This window comes from Nanorana parkeri, unplaced genomic scaffold, assembly GCF_000935625.1.
Source record: "Nanorana parkeri isolate BGI_ZX_2015 unplaced genomic scaffold, ASM93562v1 scaffold496, whole genome shotgun sequence".
Lineage (NCBI taxonomy): Eukaryota > Metazoa > Chordata > Amphibia > Anura > Dicroglossidae > Nanorana > Nanorana parkeri.
In genome coordinates, this window is record NW_017306764.1 from 650,090 (window position 1) to 678,083 (window position 27,994).

General features: G+C 40.0%; 1 protein-coding gene across 7 annotated transcripts in view; it reads left to right on the plus strand.

Annotated features, from left to right (window-relative positions):
• Nucleotides 1–27,994, plus strand: part of ZNF385B (zinc finger protein 385B) — a 292,718-nt gene that overhangs the window by 217,790 nt on the left and 46,934 nt on the right. For all 7 annotated transcript variants that reach the window (XM_018561049.1, XM_018561050.1, XM_018561053.1 and 4 more), the window contains one exon: nucleotides 18,223–18,364. In XM_018561049.1, coding sequence (XP_018416551.1) covers nucleotides 18,223–18,364 — 142 coding nt within the window. The remainder of the gene's footprint in view (nucleotides 1–18,222; nucleotides 18,365–27,994) is intronic.

Consider the following 27,994-nt stretch of genomic DNA (forward strand, 5'->3'; position numbering starts at 1 on the left):
CAATACTGTCACTGTAACTGACAGTTACTGTATTAACCACTTCAGGACCAGAGCAATTTTTTTTACACACACACATGTTAAAATTGGAATATTTAGCTAGAAAACTGCCTAAAATGCCAAACAATTTTATATTTTCTGAAAGCAGGGGCCCTGTAGAATAAAATAATGCTGGCTGAATTTTTTAAAGTTTCATAATATTTGCACAAATGTTTGTAAAATCATTATTTTTTAAAACTGTTTTTATACTTTATTGCTATCACATATAGGCTAACAAGCCCCTTATGTGATAGCACAGAGGAAGTGACAGGTCCTCTTTATGGAGACATCAGGGGTCTATTAGACATCTCAAGTCACCTATGGACCCTGCTGAAGCTGATTAAGCAGACATTGTACTTTACCACCTCCTTCTCTGGCTGCTGTGGAGACAGCTTGAAACAGGAAGTGACAAAATCCTTGACGTTTCTAGGTTCAGAAACTGGAGGGGAGATAAGCACACTTTCAGACCCTCCTGTGCAGCTGCAGGCACCCATTGTGCTGGTCCTAGAGCGCACAGGAGGGACAGCAGAGTTTGTGATAAACGGCAATGGCAGCCGATGGGGAGTGGGCGTGGGGGGGTGGCACCCCTTTTAGCACTATACAAGTGATCATACGACTGCAAAGATGACAAGATCTTAGTTTTAACTACTTTAGGACCAAGACGTATATATACAGTATACATATGGCTGTCCCATTGTGCTTAAGCAGAGGTCTACTGCCTTCTTCAGGCTTCACTTGGATCTGCAAGCTGAAGAGGTTTGCTTGTAAATAACCGTCAGCCAGCATATAATTACCATAATTGGCTTTCCTGATGATCACATGATCAAGAAATGAGAGTTCCATGATCGAGAGTTGAGACTGGAGCTGTGGGAGCATGCTCTGACAGCTATAGGTGCACACTTGTGCGCTCCCAGACGTAGCATTGAAAACATAACTTATCCTTTCCCTGGCATGTGGCTCTGTGCTTGGGAATTTTAACCTAAAAATTGCAGATGCCAGGTGTTTAAGAAATTCTGCAAGTAAAAAAAAAAATTGATTATTGCTGTTTTTGTCCCTGCTGATCTAAATAACAAAAAATGCAATATAATTAAAAAAACCAAAACAAATGGAAGCCTACAACCCCCTGAAATTTAATTTTCTTGGACCCAGGCCTTTGTGTTCTGTCTATTCTTTTGGTTTGGTTTCACCCAATTTCCCAGGAATTTGTCCTTGCCGGGGTTAGATCAGAGTACATGACACCAATTCCAGTGGGATCGTCAGACAGGAGTGAGTTTGACTGTTCCTAGAAGCATTTTGCTTACATTTCCTTGTAAGGGCTCATGCATAACATTGGCAGTTCTGACGCCTACTAACTGCTCTGCAGAAGACTGCTCTAAAAGGATAGCTCTGCTCTGAAAGAACATATTTAGTTCAACAGCTTGATCAGGTTGGAGGGGAGCGGACACAGTAGTGCTTCACGCAGCATTTTGCCAATAGCACAGTATTTTGTGTTGCCTTCAGAGCATTGTAAACATAGCATACATACATTTTGTGCCATTGCACCCTTGTGTTTGTTTCTTTTGGGTAAGGTTGAGGTTAGGGGCTACATTTAGGGGTTTGATTTGAGGTTTAGGAATAGGTTTAGAGAGTTGGCTAGAGTTAATGGTTAGGTTGAGCTGATGTTAATGTTAAGCATAAGGTTAAAATATATCTAAAACTAATATTTTTGTCCACATTGGATAGAAAAAGGAATAGTTCACACCCTTTTTTTGGCCATTTATCTTCAGTTTATGATATTTTCCTTAATTTCCTGTCCTGTAGATACAACATGTAGAGATAAAAAATATCTTTAAAGTGTGGTAACTCCCTCTCAGATAGTTGTCACCTGAATAAGTGTCCTTATTGGAAGATTGCCCTTCCCCTTCTGTTTTGGAAACAACTCAAAAGTTTGAATTATTCCTCAATTTGAGTCCCAATGACAATGCCTTTTAAAACAAACAAGGAAAATACCCATAGTGAGGATACAGACAGCAATAAAGACCTGGCAGGGGTTCTAGCCCCCCATACTAATAAAATAAATGTTTGGGTACACTTTAAGTTATTATTAGAAGCACTGAATTATCACAAACACCAGTACCAGATACATATAGGAGACAAAAAGTTGCTTGAGATGCAATACTTTCATTCCAGAAACAACATTCAGAAGCTTGCTATTGTAACATGCATTTATAAATATTAGGTTGCACCACACCAGAGTGTATTGCATGTATGAAATATATTTATTCAGTGGCGGTCACATAGGACTTCAGTATGTGGGCACTAAGCTCTTAATTCACTCATTTTTATTCTAACACTTTATAGAGCCCATTTTGATACGTTTTAAAAATTGGGCTCGACTGTCAGTTACGACAATTTACAATATTAAATTATGCATCAGAGGCCAAAGGAAATATAAGTTGCCTGTTACAAAGGAAGAAGAATCTCTTTATCCAAGGAAGGGAGATCGACTCATAGAAAAGAAATAGTCATTCTGCCTCAATGTGTCATAGTGAATGAATCACCTCACAAGTTTGTATTCATTATAAATCTGAACCACTAAATTATTCATTAGCATTGTAGAGAGCGTAATGATTCCAGTTCATCTGATGACCCTACATAAAGCTCTGAATCTGCGACACACTTAATGGCTTTCTGAGATGATTGTAAGTTAGCTTGAATGAAGGATGGAAACACAGTGATGCCAATTACGACAATGATCGCTGCAGACTGTTGGTAGAGTTGTCTGTATGGCTGTCAGGGGGGATCTGGGGATTTGTCCATGTGATTATTCTGAATTTGCTATAACAAATATGTCACTTTTCAATTGTCTTTGCTTCTGCCTATGAGTAAAATATTTTCTGAGAATTGTCAATAGTGGAAAACTGGAAAAAAAAGGTTTTTTTTATATATGTATTTTTTTTTAATTTGCACTCCTCCCAGAATTCTAAAAATCAACCCTAGCACCATCCAAATCTGCCATTCAGACACATATGGGCAACAGTTGAGCGTACCTGTATGCAGCCCAGCCTCTCACATTTGAGGTTTGAAAATCAAAACTGGTTTTCACTCAAACTTCAGACTAGTTGTGGGTGTGAGTCTTCTTAAAGGATTGGTCCATCCAAAACTGGTATTCCAGAATCTGACAGATACCAATAAATTGAATGAAGCTGTTCCAAAAAAATCAAAATTTGCATAAACGAGTCATAACACATACACTATAATGCATACATAAACCATTTTGAAATCTGGTGTCATTAAAAAATGACTTTTTAATTGCAAACTGCAGACTTGATTCTTAGTAGCTGCCAAGAAATTCAAATTCCCTTCTTTGTAGCCATGGCAAGAGTATTTACTAAGAAAACAGAATTTCCAAGAATCTTTATCAACTTTGTTCTGGAATTGACTCACTGGTGTTGATTTTCTAGAAGTCTGTTCACTCTGTAAATTGTGAAAGGGTGGTTCAGGGAACATGAGACATCATTTTCACACATGGATTGGCCACCACAGAGTCCAGACCTGAACCCCATGGAGAATCTTTGAGATGTTCTGGAGAAGACTTTAAATAGTGGTCTGACTCTCTCATCGTCACTACAAGATCTTGGTGAAAAATGTATACAACTGTGGAAGGAAATAAATGTAAATGAGCGCCGTAATCAAAGCTAAAGGCAGTCCAATTAAATATTAAAGTGTGTGACTTTTTAAAAATCTTGTCTAGTTGATTGTTTTATGAATTTCATATTATAGATGCATAATATGTGTCTGCTTTATTGTAGATTACATTTTAATTGAGGCAAATAAACTGATCACTAATAAGCTGTTGACATGGCAGACGGCCAATTCTTATTCTGGTGTCAGGGGGTGGTAAAAAAATTGTAGCCAAACTCAGGAGCCAAACATTCATCACCAATAAATGCCATGATAAGTAGCACTTCCATTCGTCAGATAGCTTACATTTGTCTGTTAAATAAAAGTAGTTCGATTGATTGTTTGGTTTGGAGAGAAGTAAGGTAGATATGAGGTAATTAAAAACATAAATCTCAGGAAGTTGTAGAATGGAAGTCTGTACCTAATGACAGGACTGACAGAATGATAAACATTTTTCATCGCGTGGACTTCCATTAGCTGCTTTAAAATGAGCAAATTTCGGGACATATCACATCTGTTCGGCCTTTTATTGAAAGAACTCAATGTATTCACTCTGTTTTATTTGCCATGGAAACTTGCTATAGCATACTTTTTTGGAATATATTTAGAAAGTGTCAAACAACTTTGAATTTGCTTTCCAACGTGCCAGGCATAAATTATGTGTAGTCAGTCCAACACACATACAGTATAGTTGAGTGCTATTGATGACTTTCCACAAAATATAAAGCTGAACTGTAGGCAGATATTAAAAGCCAAACTCTGCCTTAAACATTAACGCACTACCACCCCTTCCTCCAACCCCCTATAACGGATATCTGCTATGAAAATAAAAGACCCCAGAATACTCTTTTTAGTGAGTGACATGGACATAGTGAGTGACATGGACACTTTCTATTGGTTGTCCAGCGGTGGAGTACTCTCAGGATCCAGAAGAGGAGTGACATCAGGGCACAGGCACATCTGCAGAGCTGGATTAGCGGTTCCCCGTACCCAAAAATGACCACTGCAAGGGACTGAGATGTTGGGCTGAGAGGAGTACAGTAATACCTCGGTTCATGAAAACAGCATGGGTTAGAGCGGGAGGTGGAACGGGGTTCATGTTTTTCCCATAGTTGGGCAAAGTGTCCCATTTTCTAAAAGTGTTTGTAAATCCTAACAATGAATTTCTCCTGTTTGTTCCCTGTTGGTCTGTTAAATTTACTATTAAAAGTGTTCTTATATCTGTTAAAAAGAAAAAAGACATATCCATTATTCATGTCAGGAATTCACTCAGTTTATATCTACTTATATTGTGGAGTTGGGAGAGTGGGAGGGGCTGAGTAGTTTAGCTAATGTAAACTGGGCTGGGCTGACACCACTCAGTCCACAAAAATATTGTGTTGTTACTCTACAACAGGACTTAGGAGTTTGGCAGATCAACATCCAGGGTTTTTTAAAGGGATGAAACATGTGAAAGTCTGCTTGTATTTCAAAGGTGTAATGAATATTTTTTTTAACATTTTGTCCTGACATACATTTAAAGGAGAACTAAACTCTCACAAAATAATGCTTATTTTTGTAGAGCACTGTATGGACTTAGTATAAACGTCCTGCTATTCCTGCAGCAGCTACAGACATGCTGGAGAAGACAGGAGAAGTGAACAATCTAGGACAAAAATAGCTGATTTGGAAAAATTCTCCAATTCAGCTCACTTTCCAGTTCAGCTATGTTGTCCTAGATTGTTCACTTCTCCTGCCTTCTCCAAACTCTTCACCCTTTTTGTGAATAACCCTGTTATTATTATTTTATTTTTTTATTTTTTTGCAACACAGCATATTTTACTTCAAGCAGTTTGTTAGAAGGATATAAGATGCCCAACAAAGTTAAAATAAAAAAGCAGCTTTAAGGCCCATTCACTCTTGCACTTAGGAAAGCTAAATACAGGAGAAGTCATCTGGGAAGTATAAACAACTTTTATGCTTCCCAGATTACTTTTTGCCTGCCTTTAGATGTCCCTGCTTTAAAGAAGGTTTAACCACATTCAGGCGTCTTTACATGCATTCAGCCACGTTTATAGGTTCTATTCTATCCTAGATGCACTACACTTCTATTTTTCTAACCACAGGTAAAGTGACCTTGGCTGAATGCATGTGATCAGTCTGCCAGGTCATTCAACCCACTTCCTATGGGCAGTGTCAGCACTTAGAAAACAAAAGGGAACAGAGCGCCACCTCCGTGTGTAAAATCGTTTATTACAATAAATAAAACAAGGGATAAAAGTACTCGCAAACAAACGTTTTCATCAGGCTTTAACAACAAACGAGAGGCCACACTGTCTGTTGACCCAACATGGTATCCCCCCGACTATGTAACACGGTAGTATCCGGTCACATCACCGTCCACCGACCGCAGTCAGCCAAGATTGACGCGTTTCAGGGGCAAGCCCCCTTCCTCAGAATCATAGCTTGCTTTCCCTGAGAGTGGGGTATAAGACTGGAAACCGACCAATCAGAGAAAAATTCACCATTGTGACTGGTCTTGGAGTGATTGGCTCTACTGCAGCATTACAAGGGATTTGCTATTATACGGCCGTATATGCCGCCCAATGGTCACACAGGCCTTGGCTAATTAATAAATCAGCCCGACATTCAATTCCTGTGGAAATTTCAAATGCATGGGGTGATCTTATATTATATGCTAAGCAGTACTTTAAACTTAGCACTGCTTATTTTTTGGCAATCTGTATCCAATCTACCCACATCTCTCAAAAAATGGAATAAGAAGTGAACAATATTGTTCATAAAACATGTTACATTGATGATTACACAGAGGTGGCTCTCTGTTCCCTTTTGTTTTCTATGTTCGTGGTGGAAGCCCCAGAGCCTTGGATGAGCAGCCCCTCAAGTCTGTGTAAAAAAACTGTGATAAACTGTTGAAAACTTTGAGTGAGCAACAGCAAGTGGATTGTCCAGCTGGCAGCCATTAGCGCCAAGAGCTAAAGAAAACTTTTTGTCAGTGTCAGCACTTAGCCTAGGCTCAAAGTGCCACTGCACTGAACAGAGCTCACATGTCATTACATGAGCGGCATTTGGTTCATGGAGTTAGGATCGCTCACCACAATGGGAGGTAAAGAGGAGGGACCCATTAACCTCTGCCAGAAGACCCTGGATAACATACTGTATATATTTATTGTGGGGGAGCTGGAGGTCCACATTAGATTCACTTTAGGACAGTATAATGTGCTTTTCATACCAACCAGAAGCTGCTATATTAGACTTTACTCTTTATGATCAGTTCACAAAGCTCTAACTTTTATTCCTAAAATAGTTATTAATAATCCTTACTCCATTAATTGGCTTTAAAACCCCTTGAGGTAACACAGTTACTAAATGAGAGAAGTTAATTAAACTGAACATTTCATGTTCTTAGAAGAACACATCAAACTGTATTTCCTCCTGTGTACATCACTTTGAATTGTTGTCAATACTCTTCTGAATTAAATTTTTTATTTTTTATTGCCTGAAACTTTGTGTACCTGAGCAGTAATGGGGAGAAGGAGGACGATTTGACTTAGAAGCTTCTTAGTATATTAAAACTGTATCTAAAATGTTATATATTGCAGCTTACGAGTCATTAGATGTGATTGCCGCGTTTGATTTTTCTTTTCCTTATTTGCACCTAGTGATTCTTTTTAAATTAATGCGTTAAAGCTTTTTTTTGACATTTCCGTGATTGGGTTTAGATCGACAGTTATGTTATTTTGTTACAATTGTTATATTTCTTTCCTGTTGCTTTCTCCATAATATAAATAAAAATCCAACAAGCAGTGCACGACCCCGTTATAATAGACTCGGCAGGTATGCAGATCATGCAACACAAGCTCAGAGACCTTGCTGATAGGGTTCCTGAGAGATATAATTAATTGTACAGTGATCTAACTCTCCAGCATCTTCCAAAAACTTGAAAAATTGAAGTGTATTTCCACTTTTTGAGCCAAATTGTGATAACACCTATTTTATATTCGTTTTATGTTCCCATTCACATTGCATAACCTTAAAAAGTATTTAACAATTACAGCTTATCTTTATTGATGTTCTATTCCTGAAACTCCATGACTGAAAATCCTGCTCTTTGAGGAGATTTGGGGGAGATTTGTTGGCATAATTAACCCTGTTGGGTATTGTATGTTAATGCATTTTTTTTTAAACGGCTCCAAACAAACAACTAGAAAGATAAGAAATATAAAAAAATATTTCTAGGTTTGCGGTATGATTAGAAACACCTAACAAACATATAGAGGGGTTTCTCATATTTGACCGCAAGAGTGGAAATACGCTTTAACTATCAGGTTTAGGAGGAAAACCTATTAATAGATGCATTGCTTCTTTCCACATTTTGCCCTAGTTTTTCCCTGCTTAGATTAGTATAAAATGTTACTGGGGAAAAAAAACTGACTGGGTTAGAGTTAGGCAGGGGAAGGGTTTCTAGGCTTTACCTGGAGGTGGTCTTTAAAGTCCTCACATGAGCATGAGCAGTCACCTCTGACACTATGGGGGTGATTTACTAACCTAAACACACGCACGCAAAAGGTGCGTGTGATTTTTACACAGCAAAACGTATTTATCAACCAAAAAGTCTCTAAAAGCATATTTCCACTAATGCCATATATGGAAAAATCATGCACATGATACATATATAATGCTGCTTCACAGTTTAGACAAAACTGGTTAGCTCATGCATTTACATTCGTGCATTCATCAACGCAAGCAGCACAATGTAGAGCTAATTTACACCACATCACCTTGCAATTCATGCAGGACTTTGCACAACACACCTGCTGGGTGTGTACACACTACAAAGGTGTCTAGATTCCACCAATAGATCATGCTGGGAGGGAACACACTACAGAGGTGTATACTTGTTCGTGGTGTGTTTATAAGGTTAGAAGTTAGTTAGTTTAGTTTAGTTTAGTTTAAGGTTAGTTTAAAAACACTGCAATGCAGATCTTCCCTGTCCTCTGCCAGGACCATGGCTGGGAACAGGGAGCAGCTGCAGTGGTGATTAAAATGATCACAGTGGGAGCAAATCATTATTAAACAAATGCAGCCTAACATATGGTTATGTAGGTTGGTGGAAGATTCTCTTTAAAAACAAAAATAGTCTCCCAGCTAGAGTTTAAAAGTAAAAAGCAGCTCTTACAATACTCGCCTCCTTTTTGGCATCCTCCTCAGTAATTCCTTTCCGCCACTAGATGTCCTCACTTTACATTCCCATTCACTAGCCTGCCTGGGCAGTTCTCAGTAACAATCCTTTCAGAGGGCAAGCAGGGCATCATGCTGAGGAACATTAATATACAGAATATAGACCTAAAGCAGTTAAAGTAGAACTATGGGCAAAAGGAAAAATAATATATATGCTTCAGGCTGTCAATTGTATTAACAAATGAGTTGTTTTTCTTCATTCTCCATGTTATATAGAGTTATTACTTATTGATCCTGCCAGTTGTTTTTCAATTTTTTTAACATGTCAGTGTTACATTAGTACACTAAAATGTTTTGTTATAGTTTTCGTCACCTGCATTGTTTCAGTGATCAAAACTAAATAAAAACTAAGTTACAATAATTTTCTCTACTGGAGATTTAGTTGACAAAGCTAATATAAAACTAAAACAATTCAGATGGCTAAAATACGCATTTTAGTCATCTGAATTATTTTAGCTTAACAGGGTTATTTACAAAAGGGTGAAGAGTTTGGAGAAGGCAGGAGAAGTGAACAATCTAGGACAACATAGCTGATTTGAAAGGGGAACTAAATTGGAGAATTTTTCCAAATCAGCTATGTTGTCCTGGAGTGTTCACTTCTCCTGCCTTCTCCAAACTCTTCACCCTTTTGTGAATAACCTTGTTAGTTTAGATTAATTTAGCCTAACAGGGTTATTCACAAAAGGGTGAAGAGTTTGGAGAAGACAGGAGAAGTGAACAATCTAGGACAACATAGCTGAACCGGAAAGTGAGCTAAATTGGAGAATGTTTTCCAAATCAGCTATTTTGTCCTAGATTGTTCACTTCTCCTGCCTTCTCCAAACACTTCACCGTTAACTATTAACTTAGTTTTTATTTAGTTTTAATCAGTGAAAACATGCAGATGATGAAAACTATGATGAAACAGTTTAGTCGACTAAATTAACACTGTAACATGGCGACAACGCTGCTCATTCTACAGTGAAATCTCTGCAGCATTATCACCCTGTTGACAGAGTAGGTTTAGGTGGACATGTAGTATGCTAAAAACAAATTGAAGACCAACTCAATCTTACACTTTTTGAGCAGTTACAGCAAGAATTGTTTTTTTTTGTTGATCAAACGTTATAAATATAACATGACCGTTGTAAGCATACCGTCAGTATATTAGTTTGTTTAAAATTGTGCTCAATAACTTGGCCTGCATGTAAATGCAGAGAAAAATATAAATAAAGCTGGCCAGGGCCACCATCAGCGGGTACGACCGATACTCATGTAAGGGGCCCGGCCAGCCTGGGAGGGCCCGGGACCTTTACATGGGTATCGGCCGACGATGGCAGGCAAGAGGATGGAGACGGCCTGGCCCCTGCAGCACTGGAGGAGGCCTGGCCCCAGCAGTGCCGATCCAGCCGCTTTGGAGGAGGCTGGGGCCCCAGCTGCGCCGCCAGTGTTGTGATCTCGGACCAGCCGGAAGTGACATCACATCACTTTCTGCCAGTCCGGCGGCAGAGGAGGTCAGGTGTACAGGCACCAGCAGCAGGAGCAGGTAAGAGGAGCTGGGACGAAGGGAGATGCAGCTCCGACCAGCCCACCGGAGACCCCGGCAGAGCCCACCGTGGAGAGTCTCAGATTGGCTGTGCAGCATCTATGGTGGGCTCTACAAGTTAGAACACTCAGTTGGACAAAAGTTGAATTTTCAATTGACTTTTCTTGAAGATGCTGGGTACAATCAGCTGCAGTCACTGTTTGTGTATTCTGACATCTGTGGATGATGGCTATCAGCATACAATAGCTGGCAGGAGAGATTCCTCCGTCCACACTGTTTAGCATGCATGGGGGCATCAAGCATTCAGTGTATGGCCAGCTTTAGTATTACAGTTACCAAAATACAAAATACAAATACATCACATACAGTTACCAAAATACAATATCTTTCTTTATAGTAAGCCTATAAGTAAGCAATAAAGTTTGATGGATAGAGAGAGAGCCTAAAGGATGAAAGAAAGAGATTTGAAAGCAAAAGCAGAAAAGAGGGCAAAAATGATTAGAGGCATGCTTTAATGATTTCTTATTATCTGTTTTCTAATTATTCAGTTAACTCACCTCTCACTTTACTGGTCACTTAAACTTACTTGTTTTTAAATAATGGAGCAAATTACAAATGGCTCTTTTCCAGTTAAGTTGCTTTTGTGTTCTTTTTGTATCCTTTCTTCTTGATTTTAATTATATACTTATGTTTGTGCTGGAGGGACTGCGATGATCCAGGCTGACATGCCATTGTAGCATAGTGATGTAGATGTTAGTGGCATACGTTTCTTCAGTCTTTAATTACCAGTCAGGTCAGTTTTCTCACATCTGCGGAGTGACACCAGCAAGGAATATTAAATTATGGCTTTGTTTCATCTTCTTGTGGTTATTGTCTGTCTTGTAGGGCTTAGTACTGGCTGAAAGTCCTGCAGTTCCCTCTCTCTCTCTCTCCTCTTGCAAATATCGCATCTCTGCTAAAGATAAAAAACACATTTTTGCCTCACACATTAAAGCTGTATTCTGTAATTTCACCTAGGAGTTCCAAATGAACTGGGAAGTGTCATGCTCCATTTTCACAGTTTTTATTTTTTTATTTTTAGAAGACTGTGACAACAATCAGAAGCAAATTGTGACTATAAGACATAGGCAGATAAGTGGGCATGCTGGGATTACAAGCTAGGTGATGAAAAGATGTTTGCTTCATATCCAGCCCTTGTTGCTGTATATGAAAGGACTGGCTTTACAAGAGTTATTGCTCATAACAACCTAGCATGTCTCACTGTTCTATTCTTTGAAAAATTAAACAAGAATTCTCAGAGCCACATTGCAGCCTGGAAAAATCCCAACAATATTGTCAGGAACCACCCCACTACCTGATTGATAGCTGGCTTTAATTCTCTAGAGCCAGAGCCAGCTGTGCCCGCAACCTCCCCTGTCTGTTTCTCCTATGGGCGCTGGAGGAACAGAGAGAGGGGAGGGGGGACTCCCTGCGGGGAGAAGTGACTGGCAGTCACTTCTCTCTGCAGGGAGCAGACTGTGAGCTGAGCGATCAGCAGTTTGTGATTACTCAGCTCTTGATCTATAGAGCCAGCATGTGCCACCTGTAGAGTCAGACGCCTCCTCAAACTATTGGGAACAGTACATTTTAATATCCTAGTGTCAATAAAAACCCAAATAACTTCAGCTGCTCAAACTTATTGCTTTCAATGTATATTTAATTCTGCTCTTCTAGTTAAATTTAACATTAACACTATACATCCTGATATCACCAATTTAAAAACATTTCCCGCCACTTCCTTCCATAGATGTGGCACAATAAAAATGTTCATAAAAAAACGCTTATAACATCTTGGCTTAACTAATGCAATTCTCCCCTCTATGGTCTACCAATAACGAAATTGGCATAACTCAAAGCTTTCATGAACTCTGCCACTAGAATCATGTACCACTCTTCTCACTCCTTCAGTGCTATTTCTGTCTGTCCTATCAAAATACAGTTGAAACTTCTACATCTATACACAAAGAGCTGGCTCCTCTACAATTTTCAGAACATTACCCAATGCACAGACCTACTTCTATCCTCCACTCTAGTCTCTGTGTACTGTTACCTTCAGAACTGTGCACATGCAATATCCTTGCTTTGTAATCCTCTTCCATGCCTCATTCAGCATTTCCTAGACTCTGTGTGGTGGGTTTTTCCTCTATTGCAATACTGATAACAGTTTGCAAGCCAATCATCCCTAGCATCAGGTCAGTGTTTATAAGAGGAAGTAGCCCCCAAAAATGTGTGTCTTTCACTTCACCAGCCTGGTTTTAAAAGTGTTTTTAAAAGTGGACTTAACATTTATTCCAGACACAGTTTGGCTGCAGACCTCAGCTTTCATCACAACTAGGTGTTCAGGTGAAAACTGTCACAATCCAGGAAGTGTGTTTTGGCTGGTTGTCATGAGAATATAAAAAACACTTTTTTAAGCATGAGCTGTTAGCACAGCGAGCAGGATAAAAAACAAAAGCAGACTTGAGAAGAGACTTGAGGTTATCTTTAAGTACTACAAACTTTTCTACACCTCCAACACCCAAGAGAAATATTTGATGGAGCTATATGCAGACATCCCAACCTGCAAAACCTTATTTCAGGGAGGTGCCCGTCTCATTTTAGGGAGGTGCCCTTTCTGGTTTTTTTTTACAGCGGCCGCCGTCAGAATATAAAAGAAATAATAATGGTAATAATAATAAGAACTTCCTCCAGGAGGCAAGCCTCACTCTGAAACTTTACCCACTGATGTCTTACCGGAAAGGTTTACTCCGAGTAAACCTTTCAGGGAGAAAATGCCTCTCTCGCGGACGTCAGGGTGCTGCTATCTAATAGAGGGAGACTCCCTGAACATCTGGGAGACTTGAGATCCCTATATATGAATCCTATTTGTTCTTGTACATTTTTTTTTAACTATACCTTAGTGATGTGGTAAAGGGTTCCTTATGTAATCAGTACAATTTAAAGGTGAAACTTAAAAAAGAAAGCACATTCACCACCACTTTCAGGATTCAAACAGAATTTCTCATTCCATTACATATCTCACAAATAAGAGCATTATTCCTCATTTCAGGACAGTGGGTGGAGCCAAAAAATTATTGCTTCACAGCCTACTGACAAGATGCACATCCTGAACTGCTGGTAAATAGTGGACATATAGCATAATAGCATAGAGTCATTTATTTCAAACTATGTACAGCTCTTTCAGGCTATTTGGCCATCAGCAGTGTGGTGTCTGGAAACCATATGAAAACCGTATGGGAAAACATGGCTTCTATGGAGTTTTGTCAAACTCCAACGTAAAAAAAATGATTTGTTCCGCAGTGACTCTTCCTCCAGCAAATAAAAAAGTTTTGACTAAATTTGGGATAGCAAACATCTAACAAGTCTGTACTTACCGACTTTCAGCAAGTGTACCTTTTAAAAATTTACTACTACCATTAGTTGTAGAACAAAGTACAACACAAAGTTCGGCACTGACAGCAATAGAAGTTTCAATTAAAGCAATTTCATTTACCTGGAAAATGGTTAATGAGTCTTGAACTTTCTGTACAGTATGTCTGAAATTTTCACCTACAATTATCTCTGTAATGTCATTTATATTACAATTTTAAATTAGGGGAAATAAAAGCATTGTTGAAATACAAATAAAAAAGAATATTTGCATCTATGATGGGTTCTACATCTGTTCAGCAGAACTTACCACAACTCAACTACAATAGACATTACAAATGGTTTTCAGAGGTCCTGACCTCTGGACTGATCCTCAGAAGAATGAACCAGGAGGGAATGAGGATTTGTGGTGCTAGATGCCACCAAACACAAGTGGCCCTGGGCCTTAGTAAAAATACAAATGCAGAGGGGGAGGGTGGGTTCTTCTAGGTCAGGATTTTGAATTGTGGCCATTGGGAAGTAGATACTTTTTGGTACTGACAGTTTGATGCACAAAGTCCATGAGAAAATGGAGAATCTATTCAAATGACCAGAATATTATTTTTCAGATTCAGATTTTTAGTCTCAAAATTGTATTGCTATTTGTGTTCCCATTGCAGTGATTAGCCCTCTCTATTTGTCCTGGTGGCCATTGTCACCAAGACAGAAAATACAGATAAATCTAAAATGTTACAGCTGTTACTACAGCAACAGGTTATGGGTAAATCAACCATTAGGAATGAAATGTGGTGATCCTGTTGGTTGAGAAAACAAAAAGTATTAAACAAAGCGTAATGACAGGTGAGTTCAATACCACCACCACCACAAGCCCCACCCCCGCCCCATCCCACCTCAGTCATTGCGGTAGGGGTCGTGGCACTTCGTTTTCTACTTTTCTCAGCACACACTTCGGAGATCCCGATCCGGATTCAACAGAAGCCGTACACCAGCACCAGACACTGGAGCCCCACAACTGTGATTTTTGTCATGGGTCCACTTATGTCATAATGTCATAAATGCTATGTTTAGACAACTATTAATTATATGCAAATTAGTCCTTTACATTTCATTTACAAAAATTACTTTATATATACAAAATAGCTTGATACAAAAGAAGGAAAATAATTTTGCTTTGATTTCAACATGAAACATACCAGGGGAAGCTAATAATATGTGTTAATGAACACATTCTTTTCATATTGTGCAAAATAATTACATGAGCACAATAAAGATGTATAGCTATCTTTGGACATCTCCCATGAGAGTTATTTCTGTGATTTCCTGTTTCATTTTACAACATTATTTTGCAGTGCTAATATTCATACTACAGTGTACATATCTTTCTATCACAGGACAAATGTAATACAGGAAATGCAATTATGCCAATTAGAGCATTGGTCTGATGATTAAATCTAGCATAACATTGTTTCAAGGGAATATCTAATTTATTTATGGCACGTTAGGATATACAAATCACATATAATGAAATCCACCATTTAGAACGCAGATACTTTGGGCTTACCCTAATGCTAGTAATTTTATTTGGTACCAGCCCTTTTAAAAGAAACAGATGCAGTGTTTTATGAACCATGTTTTGTTATTTATTAACATGTACCTGTCCTAACTTTTAACGAAGGTAAATATAAGGTAGACACATATAAAGCATTTTCACATACTTCACTTAATTCCTTAAAACCGGTGGGAGCCCTGAAATCTCTTACCAGGTGCATCTCTATAATAAGGCAGCCTGAGGCAGCATCTCATTGGGTCACGTGGCCTTTCCAGCCAGAGCGTCGCAACCTGCTAAGAGCTCTTTGCAACCTGTGGCGCTCTGGCCGGCGTCCCACCCAGCTCCTGGCAACCAGTGACATCAGTGAATTTGGTGGAACTCCGGACAGAGCCGGAGACAGAGGCACTCTGCCAGTTATTATTATAGGAGGATCAGGATTACAATGTGTCAATGTGTCATCGTTGTGGTGCATGCCACTAGGGACACCCTTGTCTCTATCACTGTATTCAGGGCAGAGTTCATGATGGTAGATGCTGTCCCTACTTTTTTCACTTTTAAGTCAGAAATGATTAGACTTCTCAACTCTCTCTAGATGAATATGAAAGAGCTTTAAACATTCAGTTAACTACACCACAAAAACACAAAGCTGATTTTCTCCTTGTAATCTTCCATCAACAACAGATATCTGGAACGGGATATACAGTACATTTCTAATTAGTTGATAGAGACCACAAAGTCTCCTACATATCTATAGCAAGCTCCTTCTAGGGATGCAGAATGGATACCAGGGACATCTTATATATTTTCTGTTTCTACCTGAAACTTAAAAACTTTGGCTGTATTCGATCCAATGTTTTTCCTAACACAACACAATTCAATTTCATTAAGAAGTACAAGAGCTCCATATTGGTTCACCAAGTCAAATCGGCTCACTGATGCATCCTAAAATTATGGAAACAATTCTCTCCACCAACAACAACAACCATGTTTTTTGATAGAATTAGAGATATCAGACAAACGGAAGACCCTGCAAACTCATTAAATAGTTTGTAAAACATGGCATGGCCAGATTGAATACATCAATTCAAAGGAGTTGATTTACTAAAGGAAAATAGGCTGTTCACTTTGCAGGGTAATTTGCACTTTTCAAAGGAATTTTGATTAGCTTAGTGAATGTGGGGAAAATTCACTTTGTAAGGAATACCCAATCACGTGCAAGGGAAATTTAAAAAACACTGTTCTTGCCTGCACATGATTGAATGATGAGGCAAAGGGAAAATTCCTTTGCAAAATGAACAACTAATTTGCCTTTAGTAAGTCATCTCCTTAATGTCAGCTACAGCTGCCAGCCATAGAGGCAGGACCTGTAGCACATTTTTCAAAGAGAAAAAATAAAACCTATTTTGGTGCAGTTATTGTAAATGTTGTTTGCCTGCAATATTACTTGTACATCCAGTCATTGAATCTCTGTCTTTCCCATGCTTTATAATTGCTTTTTCTGGAAGAGCAAGTCACCCATTTGACAAGCCAGCAATTATTTATGTAAAAGTTGAAGAAATATGAGAGTAACACTATCAGCTGCAGAATTGGTACCAACAAAAAACACTGTACCATTTCTATCTCATTTCACCAGTCAGTGCAGATGCACCTTGACTGCAGTCCAGTTAGGAGGGCTTTCCATTTTGAATAGATTAGATTAGGGGCCGTGAAATAATCATATGCTTACTTCAGAGCCAATTAAAGAAAATCCCATGACACTTTGGTAGCATGTCATGTGAGCTGGCATTTTAGGTCACACAATCTGCAGCAATTCTCCATACTGGGTGCCAATGTGAGCATGGAGTGCATTCTGTTTCACTGAAGACTTGGCTCACATCAAGGCCCCAGTGCATGTGGCTACAACTCCAGTATACATGAACAGGATTCTGCTTTATACATCCCTATGATAAATAGTGGATTTTCTTACCTCTGACCTGCTTTCCTAATTCCTGAACAGTCTATTGAAGCAGTTCTAAACACACAACATATACTATTCTGTTTTAACATCACTATTGTAAGAGGAATACTTACTACAGCTGTTTTGATAATGCAATCAAAGCTTACTTGAAAAATATCTATTTTTTTATAATGGGTGCTGCTTTCTGTGTGCCCATCACTTTCAACAACTTCCTACTGTTTGATGTGAAGCAATCTTGATTTTTCAAAACTACATAACCCACCATGCATTGCTTCCAGCGAGCAATGATAATGTTACATTGTTCAGACCTTGAGTTGTGGTTCAGAAAGTTCTAACAAAAGTAATTGCAAATTCATGGGGCTGAGTGAAATCGTGTCATTTCAATAAATACATTTACAAACTTCTACATTGATATGGTTATTAGGAGTGTGATAGATCTTAAGGAAAATGAATATAGAAATACATATTTATTTTTAGTTTTTGACTATAGATACCCTTTAAAGCATATCTAGTGTAACTCTATAGTTTAGCTCTGCTTTCATTTGGAGTGCAGGGTATAATGGGAATATAATATCAAGGACTGCAGCTAAATTACACATAGTATGGTTTGAAAATGAACTTTATCATGTTTACTATTGCTTATATATATTGATCATATAGAACTTGCCCATTTTTCATGCCAGAAAACATAGTAACATGTATAGGTGAACTACAAATTTTAATGGATATTCTGTTATTTTTTTCAGTTTGTGATGTGTTTGTGTTGTTCCCCCATTAAATTCATCGCCCCATTGTGTTGTAATAAAACATAAAGAAGTAAGCCTGATTTGTTCTCCTTTGTAGAGCCAAGCCGAGGCACACTACAAAGGCAGTAAACATGCCAAGAAGCTCAAAGCACTAGAGTCAACGAAAAATAAGCAAAAAATGGGTTCGCTCAAGGACAGCGCCAAGGCTATTACAAGTGCAACGGCCAACCACAAATCAGGTTAATAAAACTGTTGTGTTTATACTTCACATGTTTTTTCCTTATCTGTGTGATACTTAGCATGTCTGTGTGGTTTTGTGTACAAAGCTAATGAATGTCTACAATAATGTACGTGAGAGCTTAAAGCTGAACTCCTGGCAAAAATGTTTCAAACCCTTGCAGTGGCACGACCCCCGCACTGCAAGGGTTAAGTGTTTGTTTTTGTCTGGGTGCTAAAAGAAAAGTTATAATCACCTGATCCTTTGAGCCGGCTTGCTCTTAGACTGGTCGCTGGAGCCTCTCTCCCCCTCTGTTGCAGCAGTTTAAGGATCCTTGAGTCATCACGTTCTATAAACAGTGTATAGGACGTGAGGACGCTAAAGGACATACCATTGCTGCCGTGGAGAAGGAGACAGGCTTCAGGGACTGGAGTAACAGCCAGCCAGCTCTGCGGTTATTTTTAAGCACCTAGACAGAAAACAGTGTGGGGGTAGCCTCACAGCAAGGGCTAAAATCATTTTTGCCCAAAGTTCTGCTTTAAAATGCAAATAAAGCCAAATCTTTTTCTTTTTTTTTTCAGTTTTGGATAGAGTAGTGAGGGGTTAAAAACCTGCCAAGTTTAATGGCTCCCTGCTGGGGATATTCAATCCATCCATTTCTAGTGGCCATTGTCACTGTGACTAAAAATGAGAAAAATCCCAAATTGGGACTTGAGAGTAAATCTTATGGGGACACACGTTCCAGTGACAACTGTCTAAGAGGAGATTTTACTTACTTGGATTTCCTCCTACTTCCTGTTGTATCTACAGGACATGATATGAAATCTCCTCAGTTTGACTCAGCAGAAAAAAAACCTCACAGTGGTTTTAACAAATCCCTACCTAGCAAAAAAATTGGCTTTAGATAATACCTTAGTCTGCACACCTGTTGTGATCATAATGTAGGGTCTTCCCCTCTCTGTCTTGGAGTTTGTTTTCTTTTATATTGTGGAGAATGCAATAATTAGAACATGCAAAAGCAGGAACACTCAAAACTGTCAGGGGGCGAGTAACAGAGTAAGGACATAAGACATATAAAGACCCAAGGGCTGACTTAACCCACAAGTTTTTACATATGCCAAAATATCATTTTTGGGAAGACGAAGCTTTAAAACGATGAATCCTTTTTTACATAACTCATCTGAAATCTGTAAAATATATGAATCAGTATAAACCATCATTGATCATGCATAATCTCTTCTTTTCTCCCTTTGTTTGCATGAGCAGAGGTTACTGTCATTAAAAACATATTTAAATGATCACTAGATCCAGAGGTATAGGCATGGGAACTTAACTGCAAAACTGAATTTAGTTCCACCCCCTTCTACACATACATACATTATTAATCCTACTGTATCAAAAATCAAGGATCTGTTATTCTGACCCCCCCAACCACCACACACAATTGACAAGGCCAGTTTAAAACACATAAAACAAATTACCAATACAGAGTGTAAAACAATGTACCATAGACCCCCATCCCCCAGCCACTTTGCCATGGCAAAGGTGACTTTCCTCATTATGGGATTTTTGATGCAAAGTCCACTTTATTATGATGGGTGGTTTCACTCACCAGTGGGAGGGCACAAGTGGGTCAGATACAAGCTGGACTTTGATTGGAAAGGTTAAAGTGGACCTTTACCCCCTTTGACTAATAATCACATCAGCATACAGCTCTGAATGCTGATATGAAATCACCTTACATTTATTAGCTAAACAAACATATGTTTATTTTAGTTACAATTTCTTTTTTCACTTTCTGGTCCACTTTGGTACAAATTATGTAATCATGCCCAAGCATTGCATCCTGGGAAGGTTACATCAGCAGAGCATTGCTGGAAAATCTCATCTGCAATCTCACGAGACCTCAGGGAAAGGCATGTTCCTCCCCTCAGATGATGTGCATGGTCACATGTCCTAGCCACATCTGCCAGAGTTCCAGGAAGTAAAGGGAGATCTAGTAACTTGCCCTTAGTTAAAATATGCCACTGTAAGAAGAATGGGGAGGACAAAAAAAAGGTTATGCAAGAAAATATAAAAAGCCTGCAATTATCTAGAAGTATCTGTTTGTAGATTCTCATTTCTGAAGGTGCCTTTGTTGTTATTTTGAAGATATGGGTAAAGATCTTCTTTAAGATTTGCATATATATTTTTTAGCCTATATCTGTATAATGAAATGCAGGTAACCTCTACTTAGACATGTTTTCATGCATGCTTAGTTTATATATTGCCTAGGTTTGTGACAGGTCTACTTTAAGCGTTGCATTATTCATGAGTGGACAGTGATACAAAAATTCAGAAGTCTTTAAATTCAGTCTAAAAGCCAACAGGCATATTTATCCCCTTCCAGCCGGCAATCTGTATATTACATTTCCCCATGTTAAGGATACGTTAACAAATCCTCCCAATCCAGTTCCCAATGATGATAGGGAATCAAATAGAGTGATTTGAAATCATGTGATCACTCAGCGATGACATAGGGGTCTACTCACTAAGCTGCCGTAGGCAACCTAAAGCGAAGTGAGCCAAACGCTGTTCGGCTATTCACTTCAGGCTGGTACGGCTGATTTCAGCTGTATATCGGCTGAAATCAGCCGTACATCGTGTGGCTTTGCGTGGCTTCGGTTGGCCGAACATGCTCAGCATGTTCGGCCGACCTGAAGCGCAGAAGGAGTTCGACTCAGCCGATCCAACATATGGATCGGCTAAGCCGAACCTCTGACAGGCTACTCGCTGCTGTTCGGTCTATTCTTATAGATGCCGAACAGCAGTGAGTGAATAGCCGAATGCCGCTGGGCGGCATTCGGCTCGGCTGTTCTGCTCGGTACCTCTGTGGGACCAAGCAGAACAGAAAATAGTTAAAAAAGTAGAAAAATTAAAATAGAAAACGATTGTGTGGAGGTAGCAATGACAGCTAGCTCCGCCCAACAGTTTTCTATTGGCCGGCGGTTCTGTTGCCGTTAAAAAAAAAGAAAGAAAAAAAAGCCTAACTCTCCCGGGCGCTCCGGGAGTCTCCCGCTCCTGGCCGCCAAGGAGAGAAACACTGCTTTTTCTTTTTTTTTATTCTTACACGCGCCGTGTCAGAATAGAAAAAAATAATTTGACCACAGGAATGCATTGCTAGATTCCTATTGGCTATTTCAATTTGCAATAGCCAATAGCAAACTAGCTATTTTAACCGCCCCCTGCTGCTGTCAATCAGCAGTGGGGACCTTATGGAGAACTGCAGCAGAGGGCAGGTGCAATGCTAGTTTGCTATTGGCTATTGCAAATTAGAGTTAGGCTGTCTGGAGATCAGTGTCCCTGGTTAGCTGGTAACCAGGGACGCTGATCTCTCTGCAAGTAGCCGGAGCCAGCCGTAATATCACGGCTGGCTCCGCCCATCTGTCAGAAGCAGGCTGTCGGCCGGCCAACGGCCGGCCGCTCGGCCAGCTTCGTCTTTCAGCGCGACTCAGTCGAGGCATATGCCTTCGGCTCGACTGAGCCGCTCGGCCAAGTTTGGGAGCTGTAGGGCTATAATGAATAGCTCGTACAGCAGCCCTTCGGTTCTACTGAACCGAAGGGGTCCTGGGGCCGAAGGTAGCTACGGCTAGATCCTTCGGCTGCTTCGTGAATAGACCCCATAGTGATCACAAGCAGGCTGAAGGCTTCACTGACAAAAGCCTTTAGCCTGCAGATGGCACTGCGGATGCCACTTCAGCATGGAGTCGGCTGTGTTCATATGGAAGTACTTTAATTGTTAGACATAATTACAATATTTTTTTTTAAAAACATTCATTAAAAAAAGTAGAAAAATAACAAATGTAAATCACCTCTAGTATGTGTTTGCTTCTAATAAAAATAGAGAAGGGTTTTGTTAAAACAGTGTACCCAGTAGAAAAAACCTCATATCTCCTCAAAAAAATGATTTAGGTATGCAAATGAGTTGTAGAGCTAATGTCAAGTTAACTGACAGATGCTGCCATTGCTGTGTTTTCATTAACAATTACAGAAAATGTTCCATAAAATTGGGAACCACTTGTATTTTCCGGAGTTTATTCAGCCCAGTCATAGTTAGTTCATACATATATAAAAAAAATAGAAATGACAGACTTATTAAAGCTGGCCAGGTATATATTGTAAGATGTGGTGGGGGGGAGGGGAGTTACTTGTGTGCAATTAGGGTTTTCAAGCAAGCTTACTATTGTACATACAATGTTGTCCCTCTGTGTTTGTTATCTGATTACCCACCTATGCCGCTACAATAAAACAAAACCTGTTTGCAGTGCAATGTTGTCCAAAATATTCTGACATTTTATATTAGCAACATTATTTACAAATTACAGTTCTCACTACTTTGAGGCCTTTATTGTTTTAAAATGTCATCCAGTCATTTCAGGATTCAGGCTGTGGAAAAAACAAATGTACTTACGTAGCTTAGAAACAGATTTTTATTCTGCGCTCAGATATCTTCCAGTAGAGTAAAACATGTCTCACAGCTGTGTTTTTACTGAAAAGTGTTTTTACATTTTTTATGATTTGGCCATTGTATATACACAATGGTATAGAAGCCTGCTACAAAATCTACTGCCTGCAAAACAGGCATTGGAAGATCTGTTGTATATATCTGGTCTATAGCAGCCCTTTTTGTCACTAGCACAATTAAAGGCTTCTGTGTGACAGTCTAAGCAGATCTTAAATGCAGTTACTATGTGATTATTTTATCTCCTTTGAGTCAGTCAAATCTTCATTCGTTTGTGTCTCACACGCTCCCCCTCCCAGAGACTGCAGCTCACAGTGGGAGGGCATCCAGGGGACAATTAGTTCTGCCATTTCAGATAGCAGTGGGCAGGACTAGGTGTGGCTAGGTGTTGATTGAGCTATAGGCTTGTCAATCAACAGTAACAATACTAATAGCCATACCCCTGCAACATCTTCTCATGAAATCATGAAATATTAGTGTGGGTCCATTCACACCATATTAGGGTCCATTCACACCAGTCCATTGGGCTGCTCAACACAGGCTCAACGCAATGGCAAACTGAAATACATTGTTTCCAGTAAGCACATTTCACACCAAGCTGTGTTGATATGTGCTGTATAAAAATGTAACATGCTGCATTTAAAGAAATCACAGCGCACTGCAATTTTTTATTTATCACTTATCACTAGGGCCAGTTTATAGAGGATGCACACTAAAAAATTATCGGCTGCCTGGTGCACATTAAAACAATTTGTTACCAACTAAATTTATTTTGATGCTAACAACATTTTTTCTTTACATCTTGCTGCTGGCCGACGGCTAGATTCCACAGTCGGCAGCAGAATGTAAGCAATGGGGAGCAATAGCCAGCCTGCTATTCGCTATTTCAAATTGGAATGCAGGCTATTGTATCCGCCCACTAAACAGAGGAGTGGACCTGAGAGAGAATTTTCTCTCTCAGGTCCCCTCCTCTGCTCAGGGGGCGGCTTTCAACAGCCAGTCTGCTATTGGCTATTGCAGTTTGAAATAGCCAATAGCAGGCTGGTTATTGCACCACCTGCCCAATGAGCAGAGGAGCGGACCTGAGAGAGAACTTTCTCTCTCAAGTCCGCTCCTCTGCTCAGTGCGTGGGTGCAATAGCCAGCCTGCTATTTGGCTATTGCAATGTGATATGGTGTCACATATGTGGAAGAAGTAGACTGCACAGGGTGTGCTCAGCCATCAGTTAATCATAGTTATCACCAACACACTGTCTGCACAATCAAAGGCTTTTATTTGTCATGTATAAGCAATGTTTTAGAGCCCAAACACTAGCACCATCATCAGGCAACTCTCATGTTATCACTGTTGCCTGATGAACGAGCTAGTGTTTGCTCTGAAACATTGCTTATACATGACAAATTAATGGTTGGATGATGGCCCAACCGCAATCAATTACTACAGTACTCGCCTCCACAAGGCTGAGCCCATTTGGAGCGCATCATATTATCCTTTGGCCACATGTAGCAATGGGATCATTTCAACATGGAAAGTGCATGTACTACAAAACACTGAATACAAAATATGACGAGAGCAAAGGCAAATTCGAAAAATAGAAATAAAATCTGCACTCACTGTGTTGCTACAAGTATTTTCTTTTTTTAATAATCAGTAATGTGTCTGTAGTTTATGAAAACATTGGGCCTTCTGTTAAGTGTCCTAGGCGTCACAATGGTGCTAACAAAAGTTTCTTCTCTTTTTTAACTTTATAAATCTTTCTGACATGCTGTCTGTGTATTTTTTTTCAATGGCGGATATTACTCCAGAGAAGCCCGAGTGTTTATATTTGTCTGATAGAAGTAATATATCCTTTGAAAGGAAGAGATGTATATTCTTTTCAAGTAAAGCCAATCAACAAAATATCTCTATTCTACCCCGAGGAATAGGAGAGTAATCAGTCATTACTCACTAGGTGTCTCATTAAGCGTAGAAGCATGACAGTAAAATGTATGTTTAAAGTCTGACCATTTCCTTGGAAACGGAGAGAGCACAATCATCTGTATTAAATCTAGCCACAAAGGAAGTGGAGATTTCCATTATGCCGGCACATGTAGCTTCCATGCAGAATGAAAAGAGAAAATAGCTAGACAATTTCTACAAGCGTGCAGCTCTCCAAAGCTGCAATGTCAACACACAATACTGCCGTACTCCACACACTGTCATTTATCGCCTTCTCTCGCCAAGAGGAAAATCACATCATTCCGGCTCCCTCATGCTTCCTGTATCATTTCTTTTGATTCAAAAGAAATTGTTTGTGAATTGTTTTTCTTGTGATGGGCCTTTGAGTGAGATGCATAGTGATTGCTGATTTATTTTATTTGTTCTAATCCTAATACACTGTGGCCATGGACAGGGAAATATTACATATCCTTAACAAGCAATAAATGAGCTTTAGAACAAGCGATCACGGACCTCTGTAGCTGCAGGCACTGTGGAGCAATTTATCCATTCAAGGTAAGCAATTATTATCTACAATACAAGAGGCATGTGTAGTCTTACTTGAATCTTGGTGTGCTTTGTGTATTTCTTTTGGGTCTGTGCAGTAATCCTGTGTAAAACATTGCCTTTGTGCAGATGTTTCCAGTGATAAAGGCCAGTCACTGCTGATCTCTGTTTGTGCATGGTGACTGGTCTTCTCTCCACCCCTCCTGTAGTTTTCTGCAGGCAGCCCATAGTGGGTGGACCTTCCAAGCCCCTCCCACAGCTCTGCTCTTTGCACAGGATATGTACAGCACAGTGATAATACCACTGCTACTTTTACAAGGTAATGTCTGATTGTGCAAATGCATTTGTGGCCATTGAGGACTATATTTAAAGGAGAACTTTGAGGTGAGTGCTTTTCACTCACCTCATAGTTCTAGCCGACCTGTGACAATGAGACCGTCACAGGTAGGCTCAGTAGATCGAGAAGTGAGCGAACACATACCGGCATTCGCTCATCTCTCGATCCTGTCACAGCTCTCTGCCGTGACAGGGGAGGGGCTGGATTCCCCCCTCCCCAATCCGATCCACCAGCGCTGACTGGCGGATCGGACGGGGAGGGGGCGGGTACAGCTGGCTCTGCCTCTAGATAGGCAAAGCCAACTGTCACTCAAGCAGCTGGGCGGATCCAGACATAACTGTCGGGATCCGCTTCAGCTGCGGTGTCTCACTATACCGCAAGCAGTAACTGTGGCGTCTCAGTATACTGAGCTTAGGGTGACGGGAGGACGCTAGTTTGTGTCCTCCCGTTACCCTAAGGAGAACTATGGGGAAAAGCCTTAACCCCATAGTTCTCCTTTAAATGAAGGTTTTTTTTGCCAGGAGTGCAGCTTTAAATTTACAGCAGAAGAAGTTAAGTAATTCAGGTAGTTCTCTCAGCAGCTCAGCTCACCCTGCTACCTCCTCCCAGAGCTCCCGATCTGTGTTTAGTTTAGAGCAGGGGTAGGCAAACTCCAGTCCTCAAGCTGTGGTGTAACTACAAATCCCATTGGTTATTGCAAGACTGTGACAGCCACATGCTGTATTTTTAGAATGGATTGTTTCAGAGTACCTGGGTCCTTATTAGAGAATTTGATTATCACTTTTTTTCAGGGTGGGAATGGTAAGAAATCTCTTCAGCAGGGACACAAATAATCCCAGAACACATTTTTTTTGTAGACTAGGTAAGGGTTACAAATTCTGACAATGTTTTTATTGCTGTCTGCGCTTTCCTGGTGATGACCTTTCCCTTCATTTTTTGTCATAAGAACAGGCAGTAAGGGAAAATCTCTTCAGTGGGGTATTGGATAGAAATAAAACAGAAATGTTAAAGGTGAACTTCAGGCAGGTTTAAAAGACACCAAATGAATGCAGCTGTATAATTATTAATACATCATTAATGTATTTTTTTAAAGAAATAGTAAATTTGACCTGATATTAGCCTCTGTATAGCAGAGCTGAAGTGTGAGAGCAAGAAGCAGCACAAGGAGCCAATCAGTTCATGCACTGAGAAGAGATGTTCTGATAGCCGGAGAGAGCAGAGTGATAAAAAGATAACCTTTTTGCTGTTGCTGCTTTTCCTTTCACTGACCAATCACAGGCTGGGGGGCGGGTCCAGGATGACCTGGGCTTAGAGGAAGTGGGTTGAGTTATGCTACCCATCAGACTGAGGACATTTCATTAGACATCAGCAGATAAAAAATGCTGTTGGAAATTCCTTGCACTGAAACTGAATATGGCAGCAGAAGCTGATTTTGTTATTTTATCTTTCAATGGGTTATTCATTGTTCTCTTTATGTCTTCCCCATTTTTTCCAACGCTAAACAAATGTTTCCCACTGGAGTTAGGTTTTTTTGTTTTGTTTTTGGATAGAGTGGGAAAAGAGTTGGATTATCTATCTAGTTTCCTCTCATTCCCTATTTCGGTGACAATGCGGTCAACTGGATAGATAGGGAATCTCTTCAATGAAAACACAGACAGCAAAAATAAAGCTGTCATGGGGCTCTATTTACCCTGATCCGCTAAAAACATGATTGTATTGCTGTCTGTGCCCTGCTTAGAGATTTCCTCATATCCAGTTCCTGTTGTTATGTTGTCACTGGAGCAGGAAGTGAGAGGAAATTATCCAGCAGGGCAAAGTTTTCTGATCCTTCCTCACTATGTTTAAAACGTCACCTTGCACATTCGCGATGACGTCATCGCGCATGCGGGACCATCTGATTGACGCCTGCCGGTGGCCATCTTGGTGATGGAGGCCGGCAGAGAGAGAGAGAGGAGGGGACGTTCACCCGGCGGGATGAGGTATGCCGCCAGGTCCCCTCCTCTCTCCTGACACTATCGGGCTCTCGGTCCATGACCGACTGCCTGACTTTTTAGAGGGGGTGACACTGTCAGTCCTTTTGGTGTCACCCCTGCAATGGTAACACCCAGGTGCAGGCTGCACACCCCCCTTGTGACGCCACTGTACCTTTGTACCTTTGCTTGAAGAAGGAAAACGCAAGTTAAGGCCACCACAGAGACCCTAAAGACCTCTATATATAGACAGCAATTGTCAAAGATTGCGATGTGCAAATATTATTTTTCATCATGTACAGTAGATCACCCTTCTCCACTACCAAGAAGGGGGGGGGGGGGGGGGGGGGGGGGCTAGGT